Below are 23,708 nucleotides of genomic sequence, written 5' to 3' on the forward strand. Positions count from 1 at the left end.
TTTGCATTTTTTTCGGATTCTAAAGCGTATATCTTTTGATCTGCTCGTCGTATTTGCATGAAACTTTCAATATAGATGGGATTTTTAGTTGTCCAACTAATATCATTTAGCTGATAATTTAAAAAATTCTGGTTTCTAGTTTTTTTTTGCATTTTTACAAATTTTTCTCCGTATATCTATGACCGCCTGACCGAGTAGGCCATGGGATTTATATGGGAGTTTTTATTTTTTCGGAAGTTTTCTGGGACAACCTTCAGCCGAGATACCTCAGGAAGAACCAAACATAAAGGAAATTGGTATTTATGTCAAAAAGCCTGTTTGTTCTTCGCGTTCTGAATTTAACACATATTTCTCCAAATGTAAATAATTTGAAATATTTGCACTTAGTGTTAGTAATATGATAACATTTGAGGTTTATAATAGCTACGTGGAAAGCTTTTAATTATAAAAAAAAGATTTATTTTCTTTTTAATAACGCAGAGTTGCGAAAATAATACACAAAAATTAAATATGATTAAAGATGATTAATTGGCTACAATTAACCCCGAAAAACTAAATATATATGCTTTATACATGATTTAGAATCCGAAAACTGAAAAATCCCATACAAATCGTATGGTCTACCTGGGTAGGCGGTCGTAGATATACGGAGAAAATTATGTAAAAAATGTAAAATACACAAAACCAGAATTTTTAAAATTCTCAGCTAAATGATATTAGTTGGAAAACTAAAAAACCCATCTTTCTTGAAAGTTTCATGCAAATACGACGAGCAGATCAAAAGATATACGCTTCAGAATTCGAAAAAACGAAAACTCCCATACAAATCGTATGGCCTACCCGGGTAGGCGGTCGTAGAACAACGTGTATTTTTTTGGTCGTAGACACTACGGTTAAGGATTGTGATGATAACTGCACGTAGGTAATCGTAAACATCCCTTCATTAAGTCGAATGAGTTCCGAATTGCTGCCGGTACTTCCAACATGTAAGTTTATTTTTTACTTTTTTTATAATCAGGCAACAGGGAGGGAAGTTTTCGTAAGAAAAATAAGTGAAAGTGCCAAACAAACAAAATGTTTTGATAAATTTGTATTCATTTTCCAGAACATGGCAATCATCACTACAAAACGCTCGATTGAGCAGAGGCTTCAAAATAGGTAGCTATACACATATGAAAACAATTTCACAGTCAAACCCACAACAGCACGGCACACATTTTCAACCAAACAACCCAACAACCTGCTTAACCATTACCTCACATTGGATTGGGACTGGCCGCATCATAGTTTTTCAGCACGGTCGATGTTGGTGATGGTGTTTGGCTCACATCGGGGCTACTACCGAATAGGCTCGGACTGCTGATGCTTAGCTTGGGGTAGCTAGCGATCGGTTGGAATCCGCACGTTTGCGGTAGTTGCTGCCGGGGTAAGCTGTTACTGCAACAAGGATGTAATGCTGGTGGCTTATCGTCCTGCACCGGATGGTTGCTTGTATCGCTGTCCGTTTGCGCCTGCCCGGGATGATGCACCGGAACGTGTATTCCCCACAGTTCGGTTACTTTCCTTCGGTTCCACTGAGCCAGCAGATTTTCCTGACTGCTGCTTGCTGCTTCCAGTGGTGCTGGCGGTAGCCGGTGCTGCTGGTGTGCTGGCGGATGGTGCGGATGAGGCTGCTGCTGGGGCGGACACTTGTGTTGGGGATTGTGCTGAGAGTGCTGGTGCGGCTGCTGGAGTTGGCGCTGGTGCTGCTGCTGCTGCTGCTGTAGGTGCAGGTGTGACAGGTTGTTGTATTGTACCGGTTCCGGTGGCGTAGCTGGATTCATCATAAACTTGCTCAGGGGCGTACTGCTGTGCATCATATGGCTGCTGATAGCCCTGGTACTGCTGCTGATCGTAGATCTGTTGCTGTTGTTGATCGTACTGCTCTGTGTAACCCTCGTACTGTTGCTGATCGGCGTACTGTTGTTGCGAGGGATCATATCCGGCTGCAGATTGATCGTCCAACGCCGAGTACTGTTGCTGTTCTCCCGACGGGTACGCGAACTCTCCGTACTGCTGTTGTGCGGCGTATTGCTGTGCTGTGGCAGGGTCAACTGCGTCGACTGTGCCATACGGCTGGGATCCTGCCAATGATTGCATCGACTGCCGTGAGGCTCTCTGCTGATCGGCCACGGATTCGCGCGACAATCTTCCGCTGCTTCCCGATGTTGCACCACCTCCGGCACTGTCCGGTTTAGCGGAATCACTGGTTCGTGACAGTCGCTCCGGTTCCACGACAGCACGTCCATACTCTGACTCCTTTGGAATGCCTCCGGACCGCACTCCTTCTTCGTTGGTGACCGAGGATCGCGACAGTCGAGATTCGCTACGCTTGTTGGGGTCAACGTAGTCGGCGACGGAATTGTTTCGGGACAATTCGGGCGGTTGCTTCGGCTGGGCGTACTGCTGTCGATCGGATGTACGTGATTCGGGTCGAGATGATTTTCCACCAGTATTCCCGTACTGTCGCCCAGTTCCGACACCTCCAGTTGCGCCATCATCGAATGTGTCTGAGTTGGCTGGCATGGTTCTACCGTTGTTACCTGATGCTGCATAGCGTGCGGCATTGCTTCCGGGCCTTGATCCTGAGTTGACGGCTGTGGAAAGTTTGACGAAATATTAGATCATTAGAAAGTCGTGACGATCTTTTCGGAATAGCTCATTAAACATAGGCACAGGAAAAGGCGTTGGGGCGTTCTCGAACCTCCAAAACCATTTTTCCCTACGGTGCAATGAAAAGCAGGGTCAGCGTGTCTGGGGAGGGAATGTTTTGTGCCACGAAAAGCCTACGGCGGCACCTCTTGCGTGAGAACTGGTTGAAAGTTTGTGCAAGAATTTCAATAGACCGCTGTTGTCGGTGGCTCGCGATATTGCACTTGGTCGCGGTGATTAGGAACATTTTCGACAAACAATAAGTGGCCCAAAGCGTAAGAATTATATGCTAATAAATTGTGCAGAACCAATGCAAGCGATGCAACGGCCAACCGGCATTCGTCTACAAACATGCGCCGTTCCCACATACAGTGCAGGTGAGAATGGGAACTTCTGGGTGGCCAGAATAGAGTTGTCAGTAATCGTGTGTTTTTGTGTGGCCATGCAAACTGAAGCATACTTTGCCGCAACTTCCTACGCGGCGGATATTTGGCTTTGTTTAACAATTTCTGTGCGGTACCTTCGTAACTGTTCACATCATCACGCACAATCGATTGGTTCGGGGAAGGGCTTGCGTACGCAGCGGCTGCGCTTGCATCAGGCGTTACGCTAGAGCCAGCTATACCAGCTGGATAGCTGCTATCGGTCTGATTGTACAATGTTGCTTGCAGATCGTTAGAATAGCGATTGTCATCCATTGCGGGATTTGTCGAAGCGTACTGATTAGTGTCATTGCTAGTAGCAGTGGCGGAAGGATTGGTAGTGTTAATATGTTTTGAGAGATATTCTAAATTTTCCTGCAGATAATCTATCTCCTGCCTGGAGCCGGCATCACAAGAAGATGCGTGGAAGTAATTCGAAAGAAAACAAGTAAAGAGAAAGAGAGAGAGAGAAAGAAAAGAAAATCGAACGTTAGACATGTTTCCGTCCTGGAATACCGTACCTGTTCGTGACGGGACACTGCTGAGTCATCGTGCAGCGGCTCGCGGAGATCCCCACCGGAACTCGCCACACTAGACTTCCGAAATGCGGGACTGATCTGTTTATAGTTGTGCCAGATTTGCTTCAATCGTTCCATCAGTTCGGAATTCGTTTGGCGTAGCTCCCGCTTTTCCTCTCTTTATATGGATTCAAGGATTCGTGCACATACACACAGCGAGGCCAAATAATATTTGGTTATGAAACGAAACGATAAACCAACGAAATGATGAGCGGCGATGAAACTACTTACTAACAAATGCCAAAATAATGCTTTAGTGGATATATTTACACAAACTCAAACACAACTCAATAGGGAGAAAAAAAGGTGCACGGCACGGCAAGGACTGCATGAAGAGTACAAGGAAGCTTGTTAAAACGCATACGTACTATCGCTTCCAAAGTTCTCTAGACTCAACACTAGGGAATGAAGCACTGGAAGGTGTTAATATTACTGTACTGTCCCTGCTTAAGGGTGCTTTTAGGACACCGCGTCACGCTGGTCTTCACCGGTGCTATCGTTTGCGGTAGCGCGGCGACCAATGCGCACATTGACGTCAATCTTAATAGGGTGAGATGGTCGATCGCAAGGCACTTGCTGCTGCTGCTGCCCGTCGTTCAACGTGTTCCCTTTGCCATCGGTTTGTTTCACAAAGGGACGCGAGCAAGGGCGAGTAGTGCTGCTGCTGTTGCTGGAGAAGTTTGCCACAAACTGTTGATGGTTCCGGGACGTTGGAGTGTTGTCCGAATAGTTCTCGCTGCTGCCGACTGTCTGGTAGTTGCTGTGTGTCTGCTTCGTGCTCCGAAGCTGAGCGGAGGAAGCTAGGACAGCGTTGTTGGCAGTGTTCGTAGATTGAGTTAGCATCCGTGAAACGCACCCGTTTCCTTCGCTCGCGCCTGGGAATGAAGGCGTACGCGGTGGCCCAATGAGGTGCAGCGAACAGTTCAATGGAATGATGATGAAGATGACGGGAGCATGGAGCAATGGAGGAGCTAGTGTTAGTAAGGGGAAGTCAACGCGTGCATAAACCAACACAAACGTTTTGCAAAACACAACCCCTAGGGCTAGTAGTTAATAGTGCAAATGAACTGAGACAAAGGCATTAATAACATGGCATTAAACAAATAATTAGATCAGTGATTAATGGAGATTCCCGAAATTAAAGTAATACGTATTTTCATTCCTTTTGTCCAAAGTTCAAACATGCATATGTCATGCAGCGATGAATGATCGTCTAGATACAGCGGAAATAGTAGTACATCCGTCGAAATATTATTTCAACTTTTAAAAGCATACATGGGTGTTTAACTCTAAATAAAACTAAACTTAACTCGGTTAGACAAACGAACAATTATTACAACAAATAATAAACGTAAACACTCAATGAGAAGAAAGGACAATCAAAGGGTATCTTCAAGTACTTATGCTTCTGTGTGGTGTCCTCTAACTTATGCGTCAAGCTTTTGCATTCTGCAGTTAGTTTTTCCATGAGCTGTTTTTGATCTTGTATCATGCCCTCGAGTTCGGAAACGGTGTTGGCTGGAACGGTTGGATGCAATGCGTACCGGAAAGAAAGAGCGGAAAGAAGAACATTTGAGGTTTTGAGCGGTTCGGCAAATTGCGAGCAGTTCGTGGCAGTTTCGTTACGTGATGTTTCCGTGGCCGGTCGAAACACGGAACCAACGTTAAGCGTTAATGTTATCGGGATGTGACCGAATCTGTACGAGACACGTGTCCTTAGTGACACAAAGGAGCAAACCCGTGCATCTTGTTTCCATAACTTATCTTTTACCCTTTGCATTGTTAAAATAGCTCATGGATAAACTATTGAGAACGACCCGCTCAATCGTAACTCTTCTAATCGTTGCTGTCTAAATGTATGTTATGAACGCGAAGAAGTTGCATGCGTATCTACACCTACACGCAGGGTGTCTTTAATGCACATCCAACATTCACGTCAAGATAGACTGAGCACCACAATTCGAACTCACACGTTACAGGCCGAGATTAATGTTTGCTGGTAAATCATAAGTAAGCAAGAGAATAGCGTGCACATACATAGAATTATATCTCTTCTAGATATGATAACACAGAGCATGAGCGAAAGAACAGAAGTCAATTAAACTGTGAACAAACACAACAACGAACCAATCGCAAACATATCCCCACGGCAAATTTCCACTAAGAACAACTAACAAGTAACATGGCTAGTGGAAGGTGTTTGTATGGAATGCAAATGATACAATGAAAACAATAGATGAACACGTGAAACAATGATCGAATGATTTTGCTGCATCGATATTGTAACTGAAGTGTGGATTGTGTGAGTTTGGTTTGGTTTTTTCTCTAGTTTTGTTTTGTTTTGTTTTTTTTTTGGGTTTCAATAGCTTACCCATAGCGTGTTAAATTGTTTTTAAGTCAGCATTGGACACATTGGAGCACTATAAAAAAATGTGTAAATTGGCGTGCATTACTTACTGTGCTTAGCCTCCATATCGGATATGATTTTTGCGAGCTCCTTCGAGGGCCGTGTCTCTCTGTTGAGCTCTCCAAGAGTTAGCTGTACATGAAAGAATCATAGTTAAGTGTCGAAAGTGTCGCATTAGCTACGATCGCGATCGATAACATACTTCCTTCTCTAGTGAAGCTACGTCATCGGCAAGTTTAAGATTTTCTCGCTTCGAGTGCAGTAAGTCTGCATCGGCACGATCGAGTCGCTGACGAAGGGAAGTAATTTCGGCATTCAGGCGCGAAACTTCCACCTTTGATTGACGCTCGGTACGCTCCAGCTGGAGTCTACAACAAAATACAACAAAAAGATTAGAAGAATCTCACAAACCGAGTATTAAGTCCTTACCTCAATGAAGTGATCTCTTGTTCGAGAGACTGTTTTTCGGCACTTGCCTGATTGAGATCGGACATAAATATAGCCGTCTTGTTCTTCAGCTCCATCTTCAGCTCGTCGATCTGGGAGCTCTTTTGGTTTAGCTCACGCTTGTAATCGGACTCGATGCGCTTCATGCGTTCCACCTCGAGCTGTAGTTTGGTAGCGTGTTCCCACTGACTGCTAAGGTCCCCACCCAGTTGATCCACGTGGTAGGTGTAGCGCCGTTCGGCACTGGAACGCTCATCTGCAATCCGTTTAGCCATCTCGTGCTGTACCTCGCGCACACGCTCATGCTGACGTTCAAGTTCATCCTTCAATAAGCAAGATACAGATTAGCCACCCAGAACACCCAAGGTTTCGCCCTTTTTTGCATGTACGTCATACCTTTAAGCGTCGAATTTCGATCTCTGCCTGATTGCGCTCGAAAGCTACCTGCTCGATCATGTCGCGGCTTCGTTGCGATTTGCTGAAATTACACGCCTCCGAATCCTTCAGCTGATCAATCGACAGTTGCAGCTTACGGACCGTTTCTTCCAGATTTTGTTTGTCGCTAAAGAAAAGAGCACAAAGGCACCAAAAGTTTGTTAACTGAAGTTCGCTCCAAACGAGAATCGGGATTCATTTCACTTACCGCTGAAGATTTTCCACCTGCTTCCGGTAAGCGTCAGCATTACCGACGTCACTTGCACCGTGCAACAGTTTGCGCTTGTTGTCCTCATTCTCGTTGAACAGTTTCTTCAGATCAATTTGCGATTGCGCCAGCTGAGCCTCGAGTTCGCTGATGCGTGACTCGAATACGATGCTTGGACCGGACAGTGGTCCCTTGCCCTTGGAACGGTCCGCGTACTCGACATCCTCACTTTCGGATGAATCGAGCTGATATAACGCCTTGGACCGTGAGCGATCTGTAAGGGCCTCGTTCTCCGATACAACCTCCTTTACCTTCTTCAATAAGGTGGAAAGCTCCTCCTGCAATCAAGCGAGGCGAATTATTAGTTAGATATTTGATAGTTCTTCTCACGATGCAAACCACGAACCCTGCAATACTGAGATTCGCGTTCCAACTGTTCGATGTAGTTTTCCTGCTTTTCAATGAATCCCAAAAGTTCTGGCGGTGGTTGCGCTACCTCAAGACTCTGCGCAGTATGCACTGTTGTCAGGAGAAAAAACACACATGTTAAGCATTTTAATAGATCGTCAGTTGCATCCGTGTTCTTACCTGATGGTGCTGGATGTAAGCTAGAGCTGGATAGCGCTGGTTTCAGCGGTCCTGCTGTAGCATCCTTGCTCAGAAAGCTGTATCTTCGGCCCAGAGTGCTTCCGTAGCGGGAAACGGCGGTCGATGGAAAGTATTTGGACACCTCCGTCATTGAAGGACGTTCCACCACAGACTGACTGTCGGACACTTCTGATTTGCCATCGTCAACGGTGCGATAATAGAAGGAGGTGGTTGTCTTGGCCGGTTCGTAGGCTTCCGTCAGTAGGAACTTCAAACGGTTCACAGCCTCACGGTACGCGTAATCGGTGAAATCGAAGGTTTTTTTCTTGTACAGCGGTATCTCTACTTTCTCGGTGGACGTTTTCCTATTGTACAAAAAGTGGGGAGAATATTCATTTTTTTACATGTACATAACTCAAGTTGTATGTAGTTCATTCTTTAGCTGAACTACGTGTTTAAATATCTCGTTCGTAGTGAAAAATATTACTCTGCATCCATGTTGCCTATCTGTTTTACTTTATACAACAGCACTTGTTTAACTTTTTACTACATTTTATGTAAAATTCACCGTTGTTTTCAGCATTTTTAACAACACTTTGCAACCGAATAGAAGTATCACTTTGCTTTACGAAGGAAATGACTGCTTCTGTTTGGCAAGCGTAAACAATGATCGCCATGGCGTTGGTTGTCCCTAACAACGCAAGTGTACACGCGTGCGCCTTGCTTCGTTACTGCGTAGCATGCGATCCTCGCTGAACCACACAATCGTGTCTAAATGGGGGAAAGTTGGTGTTGCACGCGCTGTAGAACGTGCGGACAAGTTTGTGGACCTTTTTTTCCAAAGTTTTCGCAAGGGAAGGCGCAACACATTGCGACAAAACTTCGGTGTTTTCACTCAAGTTGAAGAAATAGTTCCGATAAGAACGTTTGCTTTTGAATGACGTATCGTATGTGAAATCTTATTAAAAATTTAACGCAAAAAACGTACATGTTTTACACATGTGTGTTATTAATTATTATAATCACAAAAAAATCCTCAAGTGTTATTTGTTTTTTAACACTTCCTATCACAGATAGTCGTCTGTTTTTTTTCAATTCAGTAATAACGATCGATAGGTGGTGAATCCGGTGTTTACACGATAGGACCGAGTTTCAAATCCCATCTAGGGATGCCTAATCGATTATATCCTGTTCCAGGTGAATAAAGTAAAAAATAAAACCAGAATTGATAAGGCTATAAGAGACCTCTTTTTTAGATTTCGGTGCCAAAAAAGGAGAAGAATAACGATCGATCGAAGATTTGAAATGAACAAAGTAAAAAAAAAAATGGGCTTTCGAGATTTTTTCTGTTACCACATTAAACACTTAGGATCATTACATATTTTTAGGTAATAAAGATGATTCAGCGTAAATTCTAGTGTAGACAAAGAAACAGAATTGTTAAGATAACTGGAAGCCGAAACTGTTTCCTTGCCGGTACAGTCCATAATAGAGTTCACTACTACTGAGCATTATCAACACATTAATATATTTATCATTCCGCTTGCCTTAACTTTGGTTTCTTCACTTTGGACATTATCACATCCTTGTCGAATACACTTTTGGACCGTATACCCGTAGCCGGAGAGCTGTATCCTTTGCTGCCGACGTAGGTAAGCGAGGAATATGGTTTAGAGCCATATCCTAAGTATCCGAGCGAATCCGCAGTATTTAACCCGTATCCAGTTTTCATATTGTGTGTTTTGTACTGATTTAAATATGACTGAAGAATACACAACTAATCACACAAGCAACAGAACTAAAACCAGAGTTATCAAACTTCCTGCGCAATACGAGCAGCCTGTCGAGCCAAACTTCGCGACGTACCGGAACTGAAGAAGCCGCGGACAAGATGTGTCAGCCTTTTATAGGTACCAACTCGGGCACCTAAATGGTTGGGAATTCTTTCATCACTTCATCCTTGTCCTGCCATGCCCAAATCAACAAAGTCCCTAGCAACAGACAACCCGAACCGCACTCATCGTGTCCGATCGATCTCGTACCGAATGTGTCTATTTGCTGGAATGCTAGATGGCGAAAATTCCTTCAGACCTGGCAGCTATACATGAGCCGTGCGACGATCGGCATGCTTCTCCATTTCGGTCGGTCGCTGCTCTGTACCGAGCGGAAAAGCTTTGGCGGCATGATTAATCATCGTTGCGTGCACGGTTAACATAAACCGATGGGTGAAAAGTTTCCGGGCAAGGGGATATTCTATTGGGTGGGAGCTTTTATGATAAACAAATTTTGGCACAAAATTTATATGTCGCTACCTACCTCGAGCCTGCGGGAATCCACCACCGTCGAGTGGTTAGCATCGATTGGATATTTTATTGTAACTTATTTTTACTCCTTTTCGTGCTCGTGAAACGACCCGTGAAAAGCGCACGTTTATGGGAAGTTGCGAATTTTCATCGTTTGTTTATCAACTAACCATTTAAGTGGCGTAATTTCATGAAGAAATGAATTCAGGATTGGCACATTGGAATAGAAATCTTAAGTTCCTGAAAACAGTTTTCAATTTTCAATTAAACTCTCCATTGAAAATGTTTCTTTCAAATTTATCAACGTTTACTTAACGCAAGTATTGGTCAATGATCAATGTTCTTTTTTCTCTAGATTTATATTTTTACTGCGCGTTAAACTGCTTGTCACAATGTTCAGTTTATTATTGCAGTCGGTTCTTCCTTCTCTCCACTTCTATCTTCTATTTTATACTAGGAGACTCCCATAAACAATAAATAACATGCATATATGCCGATAGCACATATCTTTCGAAACAGAATGCCTCGTGCATGTGAATGTAATAAAGCCATAAACGCGACAAACATGTTCCCGAAAACGGACACTTTCTTTACCTACCCTTCCGGGAGTGAACTACCAAATAAAAAAGTGCACCATTTGCAATGATCAAGGCTACTACCAAATCAATACAGAAAGGTAATCATGCTGATGGCGACATTTTCGAATAAATATCCATGTTTCTGCTTCGTTTCCTGAGGCTGGGGTTTGGGAAAGGGAAATTAAATTTTAACAGCGAAAATTAATACTGGCCAGCTGTAATAATACTGCCCATTTCAACCTGGGAATGGGTTGCGAAACGGTTTTATGTTTGCCACGCTTCCAATAAGGGTGGGCGTTCTAATTGGTTCCCAACTTTAAACGTTGGGACGCGTGATAACGGTGCCGGCGGTGCTTACGTCCACCAGTAGATAGAACCGAAGGGTGGCGAAGGGCTTTTATCTTAAAATTTTATTTTTACGACACCTTCAACTCCATTACTCCAAAACCAATGTCTAAAGAATGTGGCTGCGCCCTCGTCGATCGCCCTTCGATCGTGAGTGTACAATACGACATAATAACGAAAGGTTGAAGATTTTCTCGTGGTGCACAAATCGTTCTTGGCCGGCTCTTTTCCGGGCAAGCCGTGGCAGCTTTAGCAATCGTCAAACGTCCAGATGCCTGAAAGCGCGAAACAGTGCGTACATAGTGTAACGATCGAGCCTTCCAACAGTCCCTTACAATCGAAAACCAATAAATAACAATCAACACAGCAATGCAACCGTGTAAAGGAACGTTTGTAACGCATTGTGATTAATCACCTTTATCCAGATATGTTACAGCGCTTACAACATGTTGCGCGGCGTCATCGGTGCTGAGTGTGTCCGGGGCGTCTGGGACGCACCTTTCGCTAATGGCCAGTTTGGGGGCCTGGCTAATAGCCTGCCGGAATCAAGAGCCACCGCGGTACCCATGTAATTGACGCATTGTCGACATGTTTGGGCTCGCTGGTCACGGTCAACAATCATCGGACAATGGATAGGTTCCGCTTCGATTTTTTTTTTGTGATCTACAAGTCGCAACTCCAGAGTGGCGTAGAATTTTTGGGTAAACAACTGGAGATTGAGGGTATTGATTAGACTGGCATTGAAAATTAAATCGATCGTTACGGATGTTTTTATACCCAAGCAAAAGAGCACTTCATCAACGAGAATTCTACATTTCTTTATCATAACTACAAATGTGCAAATAAAAAAGCATATCCTCCCAATTTTTTATTTAAATACCTCAAATATATTATGTCTTTTCAGTACATTATTTATCCCAGCTGTTGTATCTGTTCGTGATACTTGTGTGGTTCTCTTATGCAGCATGTCCCTTTTCAATCACCTCATCTCATGCACCGTCGCTTATCTGAACAGTAAAATCAGAATAACAAAAAAGCACACTCTTAAACGATCGATTATTGCCCACCAGCACGCATAGGCAGCTCGAACAACCCCATTGAACCAAACCAATTTGACATTTATTGTACCGTACTGCTCTGGCGGATCACGGCACAGCTAAACCGCTTAGTAACGTTACGATCGTCCAGATAGACCATCGAAACCAGAAAACGGAAGAAAGAGCGTTCCCGCCCGACAAAACCACAGAGAATATTGCACCAAATTAGTCACCCGATGTATAGACCGAAAGTACGTAAAGCATATGGTGGAGTTTAAATTATTACTTGGCGTCTCTTTGGCCTTGTCGCGAGTTTGCGTTGCGTCCGGTGCCATTACTATCGGGCCAAAGAACGCATGCAAGAGGGAAGGAATTTTTGGGATTGTATTATAGAACAGACCGGATCAATTTACTTTGACGCCAACGCAATAACATAACTGGAAAAAGAAGGAAGTTTTTTGGTATTGATCCGGTGGTGTGAGGTTTTCCGTACGATTGCAGGATTTTTGGGTCAATCGTAGGTTGTCCTAATGATTTCACCATTTGTCCCTTAACAGTGTCTAAAACTGTTCCCGTAAGCACGCAACTCCAGAATATTGTATCACTCACAGAGTCGCGTTGATGGAATGACATTAGAAGGCGACAACGCCCCTAACCTATTTGAAGGTTACGCAAAGTCGTCGGCAAAAGTTTTTTCAATATCTCCCTCAATTCTTGGAACAGTGGAGGATAACAAACAAACCAAAAAAACTCCAATTTTGCATTGGAACCATCAAACACATTCTTCTGAGGAGAGGGATAGGGATAAACCTACAAGTAAATGGCGAAAGTAAACAAACTTGGGAGTTAACCCATGTGCTGGATAACGACCGGGAAATAAAGGTCTTTGGGGAAACAAAAATGTAGGTTAAAAGGTAAAAGGAACATGGTGCGAAACACTACCAAAAGAGCTTCGAAGTGTAAGAAATGGGTTACGGGAAGCAATGTAGTAAGCAGAATGATCATGTCTACTCACACGTGATCTCGGTAACGTTCGTAAAAAAGGATATTAGATTAGAAAATCATTTCCAATAAGCGCCCGCACGTATATTAAACAGGCTTTTTGGCCACATTAGATCGCCGAAATGTTACGTAACAGTCGCAAACATGTGCAACACCATGCCATATCAGTAAAGAACCAAATATAACTCGGCACGCTCCACGATCTTCATGGTCACTTGACAAGAACATCGTGAGCGCCAAGAAGTCGTAATGTGATTTTTCCCAACACCGTACATGCACTCGAGATCAGCAGCATATATCTTAATTCACCATCGCGGCCTGGATTGGGCCGCAGTTGGGCAAGTTGCGTAAAGCCGCGAAATTTGTATATGCGAGAAATCCGGCTGACCAGGCTCCGGTTGGTAGAGTTGTGGTAAATGCAAGGGTAATATATCGTTCACCCCGCATCATACAATCCGCCGGAACTGTCGCTGTAAAGGTTTGTCATCGTGTGGGGGCTCTTACGCTGTGTCGTTTTTATATCTTTTGGGGGAGTAAAATCTGGGTTGACTTTTGGCTTACTTTTCAGCACGTGAAACGCATGCCGGAGTTTGAAGGAGAATTTTCATGGGCGGACTTCGGTAGTTCGGTAGAATATGATACGAAGGCAGCACTGTCCGTAGCGTGTTGAAATGGCTCGATCGCTTTACTTCATGCCCATAAGGCCCACAGTTAAGCCTCAACACTTGTCAAGGTTTTTTATTATATAATTTGAAGTTTCTGTTTTAATTAAAATGCATCCAGATAAGGCTCAGATGTTTGATCCAAAGTGTGAAAATTATCTTCTGTTCTGTCGGCTGTTTCACTTTAGTCTCTTAAAGCTTATTTTTATATGGATTCTGATAGGCTCCACAGCTCCAATTTCTTGCAAAATATGTATAACTCAACTAGCTTTGAGTCTTTTAATTTTACTTTCTGTTAAGCTTACACGGGAGAAATTCAATAGGAATTGACATTGCATCACACCTACGTCTATTTTCGCTTCCTACATCTGCTGACCTACTGCAGCAGGCAGGAAAGTGCATTTGTCTCCAAACGTGCTTCCCGAACCAGTTCAATCAATGGAATAGTGCACCATATCAACTCACTCAACCGGCTGTGTCGGTTCGCTCGTTTCGGTGGTCTAGGTCGTTGTCATGTTGTGATCGTGGTCGTGGAATTGTGGCATAAAGCCCGACGGTCATTCGATGCCAATCTTCCCCCCTCCGAATTGGACCACTTGGAATGGACCAGCATTATTTCACACATTGGGGTGAAACTAAAGAGAAAAAAAACGAAAATATCGAACGCGACAACCAGAAGTTGCAACTATCGCAGGGCAGCGATGATGATCGATCGTGGAATTTGCATGAAAATGCGCTCCGGATTGCGTTGCATTTGAAGGCGTTTTTTTGCTGTCTTCTTTTGAACTGTTTAGTTTTCCTACTGTTTTTGTTTGGTTTTGGTTTTAAGTTGTGTCTCCGTTCGTTTTGAAACTGGGTAGCAGGTTTGGCAGTGTTTTTCACCACTCTTGTTAGTTTTTTTTTGGTCAATTGAATGCGAAAGAGACACTGGAATATTGATTAGATTAGGCAGACGATTTGACAGCTTAGTTTTTGCTTTTGCAAGCGATGAATATATTTAACAGATGATCGTTAAATTTAAAGCAAATGTTTGTTTAACGAGGAGATTGTTTATTATTTGTTATTATTCCATGTTTTTAATTTCTCTTCTCGTCTTTGTTAGGTTTCTTTTTTAAACTTAAATAACTTCGATATTTTTCCAAAACTTACTGATAATTTAAACATTTTAAAAGTTAACTCTGGTTTCAATCAATGAAGTAAGGAATCAGTTAGCTTGGGAGTTAACAATGCAGCTTCCAGTGGGTTTCTTCTTCCACATGAATATCTTAAAAACAAACATGCGAATTTTCTCGAGCTTACCCACTTACAGTGCAGGCACAAGAGGCACAAGAGCCCCAAGGCACCTCAATTAGGTAGGTTAAGACACACACAAATACAAAGCCACATCCATTACTGTTTTATTTCCCAGCGATTAGTAACTTTAGCAGAAAAACAATTATTCGAATGTGAACAAGATTTCACGATTAGTGGATGGTTGATAAGGTGCAAGCCGACAAATAGACGAATGCAGCATATTGCACCCACCGTTAGTAGCAGCATAGAAAACCCGTGATGGAAGGGTGTTCCACGCTAACGGAGCATGTGGACTGCCTCTACGATGCTTCAACTGATAGTCGATATGCAAAGTCGTCAAGTCAAAGAGTTGATGAGTGGTTAAGATGCTTTAATTAAGAGAAGATTTATGTGAACTGATGAAGATTGGTGTTGCGGTTCTTGGGTTAATAAATCAGCTTTTGTTTTTTCTTGCGTAGGTTCATGCGTCACGTACTGTGGACAGCTTAGAAGATGTTTATTTAGTTCGTGCCTGTTCTAGTAGAGAATTGAGTAGAAATTCTACATGTAGAAATGTTATTGGAAATGGAAGGATACAAAAATACAACATACAATAAAGAACACTAAAACAGTTATTCGAATAATCCTAACTGTTAATTAGCTTTAGTACGTTTCATTAATAATTTTATAACTTTTCTTTTCATATTCAGTATTATTTTCGTTTTATTTTCTCAACCGTTGTTAGTTTTTATTTACTTACTTTCTTATTTCTATAATTTGCTTCTAGTTTTGCGTTATCTCAATAATATAATTTCTTATTTAATTCTGTTTCCACTTTCCTTTCCTATTTTACTTCTTCAACTTGAAATAAGAACAAGCAAAGCATAGTATCGCGAACTATATTTTTCACTGCAATCGTAATTTGCAGCCATAACCATGGGACTTGGAGAGCACTCCAAGCACCTCATATGAAGCTCCAAATTCAACGCTTCTCGCACGATCACGCTACAGACAGAGTCACTCCCACCCGCGCCAATAGCCAGGAAAAAACTCGCGGCGGGAGTTTTTTCGGCGTTACCCTTAACGGTGGCCAGCTTTTACACCTAGCAAGATCAACGAGTGGGGCTTTACCGTAAATACATTGATCTGGGGACATTCAGTGCCCAGCGGGAGCCCAACATCGTCGGACGTAGATTTTTGTTTGCTGTAGTATTCATAAGTAACTTCTTCCGCTTGTACGTATCCGGTGTGCCGGTGTTGCTAGTTGAGTGAGATTAATTCCATTTTACGAGTAATTAAATGTAAGTTAGAGTTCTATTTTTCCCAAAATAGTTTAAGATTTGCGAATATTGAATGTTTTTTTTTGCGATTATAAGTGTTTTGTGTAACTAAATGGACGACAAAAGCAAACTTTCTATTTTATGTTTAGTATAAATAAATGCAAATAGAGGATGAACTGGAACGTTACTTCAGCTCACGATTTTCACCCTCCAACATTTCACAAGAACGATCGCTGGAAAGTTGGAGGAAAGCTAGCGATCTATCACTAATCGGTTTGACCCACCCAAGGTACACCGCCAGTGTCAGTGTAAATGCGTGTAAAAGCGTGTACCGGTGTGTCAACAAGCCCACCGTAGTTGGTACAAACCGAACAGGATTAATTGCCCACATCGAGGGGCGAACAATGTTGTCAATTAGGAACCCTTTTTTTGTACGACAACAAAACACCGTCCGCTTCTTTGGTGTCTGGACGATGGTGCAAGCATAAAGCTTTTCGGTTTTTCGGCCTCCATTTACATTGACTTTCGGTTGGGAAAGATTCGGTTTACCGCCAAGCAAAAAGCTCCACCCGACCCGGACGGATTATAGTGAGTGTGTGTTGAACGACATTAGCGGAAGCTTCCGTGCGCAATGCAACAGTATAGCCGGTGTACAGAGACCGTACAGGCACCGTGGAATGCTAATGCCTCGGTGCGGTAAACCATGCGTGTGTGTGGGCTATATTTCGGGGTGGTGAAAATGATGCAAAACCCGGATAGTGTGTCGGACAGGGTGTGAACTGATCCGTTTTGTCACCAACGGACGGGACCGAATATCCGTCCGACGTGAGCTGCATACGTTTTTGGGGATCGTGCGGTGAAAGAACCTGTGTAGGAAACATACCACAGGTGGAATTATTAAGTAACTTATTGTTTCGTGAAGTGGTTATTTCGTTACTTGCACGTATGGGTAGTAAAAGTTTTGTGTTTTTTATTTGCAAAAAAAATAATAAAATATTTATCTTTGATGTCCCAGTAATTGTTTTTCCAGCAACAAAAATTGAACCTTCGGAATACCATAGGTTTAGGCTAATAAATTCAATAAGATTTTGTACGGATGATTTTAGCGATTAGTGCAAAAAAGAGCGAAGGTAAAAAATTTTAAAATTAGTAAAACTTAAAATTTATATGAGTAGATACTGTGGAGCTGAGTCTTAGCTTTTAGTATAACGCTCCGGAAGGGCATGGATTGAATATCGTCGGAATTTCGCGCTTCTGAACTGATTCCTAGCAATGAATGACTTCACGTGATAGTAAGAACAGGTCTATAATAATAGTAGATCACTAGACAAATCAAAACTTTAACTTTAACTTCAACAACGATAAACTCATCTTTAGTATCATTTGTATATGGTCATGCAACAATAGAATTGATTTCGGAAATGGAGAGCAACATCAACAATCGTCTTTATTTAAAGAGACTAAAGATCGTATGGGAGATCCCGTGGCATATGTGATAAACGGCGCCGATTCCACACGACAAGACCGGGGATCAAATCTCAACTGAAGTCTAGTAAGCCAGAAATGGCGGACATGATCTCTAAGGTCGTTAAGCCTAGAAGAGAGAAAGATCGGATAGTTGTAGTAATCAAGTTTTGAATGATGATCCAGTAAGTCAGAAATGGTGTGGAATTATCCATTCAATTGTCAATAGCTACAAAAAAGGAATAATTATTGCTATACCTTGCCAATAATTATCTCATAAAAAGAAAGTCAATCGTCACTTCACAACGAGTAATGGCTAACAAGCCATAAAGTACTTGATGTCCAATGAACACTTTCAAACGATGCATATGCGAAGAGGCTTCACATTGTAAATTTTACCTGTTATCCGTTGTGCATGTCCCGGTAAATAATATAATACCATCTTCACATTGCGCAATATGTCCGAAAGCTTCGCGTGCCATCATTCAACTAAATTGCTATGTTAATTAGCGTTAAATAACATCGCTCCCAAACCCATTGACCACATTTTAGGTCTTTGGTCTTTGATCAGATTCAAACACTGAGTTGTGTTTTTGGAGATGCTTTTACAACTACACCTTCGTGACTACACGATGCAAACCACGGTATCGGGCGTAGGTCAAGTTCTTCTAAGCACCATTAAGGCACAGGAGCGCACGCTGTGGGCCTCCTGCCGTGGCGTACATTATGTTTGCGTGCCATGCAGCATGCGGGGGTGCTTTTGATCGAGTTTTTGATGCTTACACTAACGTGTCCCAATTAAACAAACACCGCGTCTTGGCACGCCGATCTTTCGACGTTTTTATTTTATACCTCTGGCCAATCAATGTTCTGAAGTTCTTCGAACAGTTGTAAGGATGCTGCGTGCACATGTAGACGTTTATGGACCATACCGCTGTTCATGGGTGATGTGCGTACGACAAAGGTTAGCTTTTGTTTTTGGCCTGTCAAGGCCAAACATTGTTTGATCCGCAGATCGTGAAGATCCGGATAACTGTTCTTATGCAGCGATGTGTGTTGCAATCGAGTGTGTAGTTTTATTGGAGTTAATCATTTCCAAATTTAGTGTGAAGGTTAAATTGTGTAGTTTATTGGTGCACCCTGGTATCCCTGAGGGCCTCTACAATGTTAAAACAAAAGGATACTACACATGGTTATTGACTATTCTTGGAGGATTCTTCACGTTTATATAAAAACGAATTTAATTGGTTAACAAAGCATTAATTTGGTGTCCTTCAGCAGTATGATGATCGTTTCGATAAGAGATGGAATTTAAAATTTTATAGTTCGTGGCTAATTCTAACCTAAAACTAGACTCCACTTCGTACGTATTGGGCAAAACAATACTTCACCCTGCTTGCGCATGCCATCCATACAATTCGCATACAATTCGCTAGTCGTTGAACTGCAATGGAAGGCCACTACGATTGCTAGTATCGATCGTCCAACTTAGTGCCATATTTCTGGCGTGTGAAGAGGTTATTTGTGTGAAAAGCGGCAAACCACATGTAATAAAGCACAAACAAACCACACAAGCTAAATGGTTCGGCCGCTCTCTGCTTTTCTTCCTTCCCAGAGCTGCATTGGGCAACGGTGTGTTTTTGGGGTGGATGTGTTTAAATAATTCCGTGCTGACAGTGGGAACCGAAAATGCAGTCAAGGTGTTTGCTGGCAGTGAAGGTAAGGCGAACAGTAGTGGTAAGACATTGTTGCGGCAGGCCAGGCCCAGCATGCCGCATTGATGTCTTCGTTTGTTTTCTGGTGAACAATGTTAGCTGAAACCCGCACACGCACACTTTCGCTCCCTCTCTCTCTCTCTCTCTCTCCCACACTCTGTCTCTTCTTTGATAGCTTACCTGGTGGTGCTTGATGGTGCCGTTGGCCACGATTGGGCGCCCCGCTTGTATGGCCGTAGCAATAGAATCTCCCGAGCCGGCATCACTGTTACGACCTCGGGATGTAAATCCACACCCGTACCAGAATGCCTACGACGGTATCGCCATCTTCGACCGGAACCTCATTACCAATAGCGAGAAATTCACCGAAAATCTTCTCAAGTAAGTACAGGCGGTATGTGAGGTGGAGCAGTGCACTAATGCACGTCGACCAGCGGTGCTATGATAATGCTCCATATTGTCACACTTGCAATCTCCCACGATCGACCGCGATCTGTCCTTCACAGTCAAGGTCCGATACAGTTCCCACGGTTGCGAGAAGGAAGCACTGTTAACGCACTGCCCTATCCGTACGAAACGTTGGCCCTCAAGGAACGGCAACATAAGATGGTACGGTTTTCCGGTGCCGATAGCCAGACGGTAAAACCAGCGTACCAGGCATTAGCGAAACATGCTGCACGGGTACTTGGCAAAAGCTACGCCGTGGAAGATATCGAAGCTTATAATGTAAGTAAAACGGACTTTTGCGAACATTTGTCTTTGCTCATGGCACTCTTTCCCCCGTTCTTCTACCCAGGAAGCGTCTACAAACGTGAAAAAGAATTACGTTTTTTCGTACGCCGTCAAAGATACGGCCTCGGGTGATGATTTTTCGCACACCCAGCAACAGCAGCAGGACGGTGCAGTCAAGGGCAGCTACAAGGTGCAACTACCGGATGGACGTATGCAGATCGTCAAATATATCGCCGACAATAATGGCTACCGGGCGGATGTTACCTACGAAAATGAACCGGCAGGCTTAGTGCCGGCCGCCAGTCCCCCAACAGGAACGGTAGTACCGGTTGCTACGGGAGCACCAAATGCGGGAGCCTACCAAACGTACTACGCGAAAACTCCTGTCCAACAACCGCAACAGCAGTACCTCACCCAGATTCGTCCGGCCCGGCTGTACTATGCCGCACCCAATCCGAATCAAATTCCCGTTCCATTCTATCCAACGCAATTGCGCCCAAGTGATGTGAAGATCCACAGCTACAATACGGCTCCCCATGCCGGTGCAGTGATCGCCTCCACCACAACCCAAGCTACGCCAGGTTCCGGAGCTTATCTGACCACTTTCCCAGCATCCGGCAATCTGGCTTATATTGCGACATCAAGCGCAAACGGACCGATCGGCACGGTACAACTGCAATCCAATGGTGGTGGAGGTGGAGGTGGTGGTCTCGGTACGATTGCGGTCCCCGTGACAGCGATTCCGCTGGCTTACCGTGACATCAACGTGCCACCACCTCCACCCGTACAACCGATCGGTGTAGCATTCGCTTCTGCCGGTCGTCGTACGACTGTTTTCGCTGACGGTGCGCGTGTATCGCCCCAGGGTACACTGCAGCAAACGATCTACCAGCAGCAGCCAGCACAAGCCCAGCAAGCATTAGACTATGGATATGTGCAGATTCCAGTTGACAATCGGGTGTACAGACGCGACACGGATCGCAGTACGGAAGTACTGCCACGGCAGCAAAAGCTCGCCAAAAAGACAGCACCGAAGGCGCGAAATCCAACGAAGCGCCATCAGCAAGAGCACCAAGCGATGTAAATTGTGCGTGATTGATTGGTCGTAATGATCTTTTGTCTAATAGCTAATTACTTATAATAAAACTAATGGTAATGATCAGATACTTGATTGTGAGTCGATATTTCGTTTGATTCTACGTCATCGTGAGATATTTTCGCGCATTTGAAAGAAACATGTGTAGAGAAATGTCCATGTTTGTCCATCATTTTTTTCTCAATCAAGCGTTTTAATAAATGAGCTTTCATACACTTCACCCTTAATTTGGTGAACAATGCAAATAGCTCTTGAAAAACATTGATTTATGATATGCAAATAATTGATATAAGAAGATAATTTCTATATCAACACTACACCTCATCGGTAACGATACTTGACAAATAAATTACCCACTTCAGGGCCAATTGTCGAAGGTCAAGAGGTAACATATGTTTCAATAAATCGCTCATTCTCTGCTTGAGGCTTGTACTACAGCTTTACATCGCCTATGTGCACAAACACCATTCATACACCGAAATAGATCGTCGTGCAAACGTTGCTGAACTAAAAATAAATAAACTTCCATTCTGGCGATTAATTTTGCTTACGTTTGTCTTTTCGCGCGTCAGCATCACATGCAAACGAAGGGGAAATTGGATCGTAGAAATTAATGCTAGCAATATTTATGGTATTCCTGTTATCATTGCACGGCACACTTTAGTACGTAAGCGTTCCATCCACTTGAAACAACCACGGATGAAATGGCTTGCATGGATTAAACTTCCAATCGGTCTCACTAAGTCATGATAATTTTCTCACCCTTATTAGATAATTTATCACCACGTGTATTCTGAAAGGAAGGATGTAAGGCTAAGAAAACTGGAAACACACATTTTGCGCACTTGGTAAAATAGACGGTTATATTGTTCTATATGTTAAACAGCTTTCAATTTAACTAATATGCATTTTCAATCAGTTCACATCTATAAATTTGTTTGTGAATGTGTTTTTTTTACATTTTTTTCTGTTCAATCTAGTCCGAATCGTTGAGAGATGAAGGCAATCCATCGTTTTAGGAAAACATAAAACCGATGGAAAGCCATACAGTACACTAAATGAGATATACCAATCCGGTGCATCCAAGTGCAAGCAATACGGATCTTTTGCACTCACACAATATCCATATATGCGTCGTTTGTCATCGCGATAACATCTTATCAATCACAGTTTTCTCTTGTGCCTGGCACTAGAAACATTAGCGTCGTTACGGGGGTTTTTTTGTAGTGAGTGGGTGGAAAGTAGGGAGGTTGATTTGACCGAGGGACTCAACGGAGAATAAATAGTGTCTTGCTCTATCCATTAATACTTATTTACACCTAGTGAAGAGAAGAAGAGACAGAAAGCAATATTAAATTTATGGTAATTTTAGTATCTGTCTGTAAAATTGTATACTTACTTCTTTGAGTATCCTAATAGCCTCCTAATTAGTCATCTTTCTTGTTAAAGATATATTCGTTTGCCATCGTATAGCCAAGACCGATGGACAAAGCGGCAACTACCGTACCTTGTGCGGCTACTCGCAACTGCATTAGGAAGACGGACGTGGACATCCCTCCTCGATTTTTGTATTTATATGCACCGATGGCACATACCGCGACCAGCCCGGCAATTCCGATCGGCATGAAAGGCGATTCCCGGGCTTTGCGGGCGAGTTTATCCGAGTGAGTCTCGTCGAACGATGGAACTTTACTGCTCATCCTGTACAGATGAAGAAAGCAATACTTGCAAACGTTAATTTATAGCTCCATTTCAGCTCATTAGCAATGAACGTAACCAGGTCTTGATTTGTCCCAGTTATTGCTTTCACATCCCCGTCCAACCACTATCGGTTCCTCTTAAGTTCAAGGTCACACACACCTTGCATGAGCGTGATGCGTTACATCACGAGGATAGTTTCGCTGCTGCACTTGCTATGAACAGCTTAGCTTTTTTATGAACAATCTTGCGTACCTGATGTTTTACACGTTTCGTTGGACGCCGACAAATAATGTTCACCTATGAATAATCTCTGGAGGGAGAAACTTCTGTCCACGTTTTCCCTTCCGCTCGTCGAGTCGCGAAAGATGATGAAATTCGCGATGCAGCGCGCCAGATGATCGACTCACCAAAAAAAAAGTGACAAGCAGTTGTTTGTGATGGCTGTGTGACGTACTTCGGTCATTTCCTGTGACTGCGGGTTTGCGAGAAATTATTATATAAAGTCGCGTGTCCACGGTCATGCATTATATAGGTATTCTATATTCATACGCTACATAAAACTGCACAAATAAATCGTCATGTGTACCTACGTACTTTGTTTGTTTTGTTCGTTAAAACTTTTTCGTTTCAGTAGTGTTCATCATTTTTCGTGTTGCAAAAATGGCTATACCTACTTGATATGCAAATAACTGTCAAAATCAAACCTCGTAGGAAAAGTAAAAGAGGACCCATAACAATGGCCAGA

The 23,708-nt window shown here is 43.1% G+C and overlaps 3 protein-coding genes across 7 annotated transcripts; 1 reads left to right on the top strand and 2 right to left on the bottom strand.

Moving 5' to 3' along the window:
* Positions 1-893: 893 nt before the first annotated feature.
* Positions 894-21,348, top strand: LOC125771653 (uncharacterized). Of its 5 annotated transcripts, XM_049442478.1 has the most exons (6): positions 894-986; positions 1,106-1,158; positions 19,335-19,438; positions 19,610-19,815; positions 19,941-20,160; positions 20,231-21,348. In XM_049442478.1, the coding sequence occupies exons 3-6, from the start codon at positions 19,409-19,411 to the stop codon at positions 21,248-21,250; spliced, it is 1,476 nt and encodes a 491-aa protein (XP_049298435.1). In that variant the 5' UTR covers positions 894-986; positions 1,106-1,158; positions 19,335-19,408; the 3' UTR covers positions 21,251-21,348. The 5 variants fall into 5 exon arrangements, with proteins under 5 accessions (XP_049298435.1, XP_049298434.1, XP_049298436.1 ...); XM_049442477.1 differs by lacking the exons at positions 894-986; positions 1,106-1,158 and adding an exon at positions 15,950-16,276; XM_049442479.1 differs by lacking the exons at positions 894-986; positions 1,106-1,158 and adding an exon at positions 15,950-16,210.
* LOC125771656 (golgin subfamily B member 1) lies at positions 993-9,792 on the bottom strand. Its single transcript, XM_049442483.1, has 11 exons — positions 9,315-9,792; positions 7,777-8,135; positions 7,595-7,707; positions 7,189-7,526; positions 6,942-7,107; positions 6,528-6,868; positions 6,301-6,466; positions 6,149-6,230; positions 5,092-5,209; positions 3,635-3,809; positions 993-2,636 (listed from the first exon to the last, which is right to left on the bottom strand). Exons 1-11 carry the CDS (start codon positions 9,506-9,508, stop codon positions 1,257-1,259), a joined length of 3,432 nt encoding a protein of 1,143 aa, XP_049298440.1. The 5' UTR covers positions 9,509-9,792; the 3' UTR covers positions 993-1,256.
* Positions 21,349-22,097: 749 nt separating the features above from the next.
* LOC125771655 (HIG1 domain family member 1A, mitochondrial-like) lies at positions 22,098-23,395 on the bottom strand. The gene is made up of 3 exons (XM_049442482.1): positions 23,216-23,395; positions 22,662-22,963; positions 22,098-22,581 (listed from the first exon to the last, which is right to left on the bottom strand). The coding sequence occupies exon 2, from the start codon at positions 22,960-22,962 to the stop codon at positions 22,690-22,692; it is 273 nt and encodes a 90-aa protein (XP_049298439.1). The 5' UTR covers position 22,963; positions 23,216-23,395; the 3' UTR covers positions 22,098-22,581; positions 22,662-22,689.
* Between the last annotated feature and the right edge of the window lie 313 nt (positions 23,396-23,708).

Source organism: Anopheles funestus, chromosome 3RL (genome assembly GCF_943734845.2).
Source record: "Anopheles funestus chromosome 3RL, idAnoFuneDA-416_04, whole genome shotgun sequence".
NCBI lineage: Eukaryota > Metazoa > Arthropoda > Insecta > Diptera > Culicidae > Anopheles > Anopheles funestus.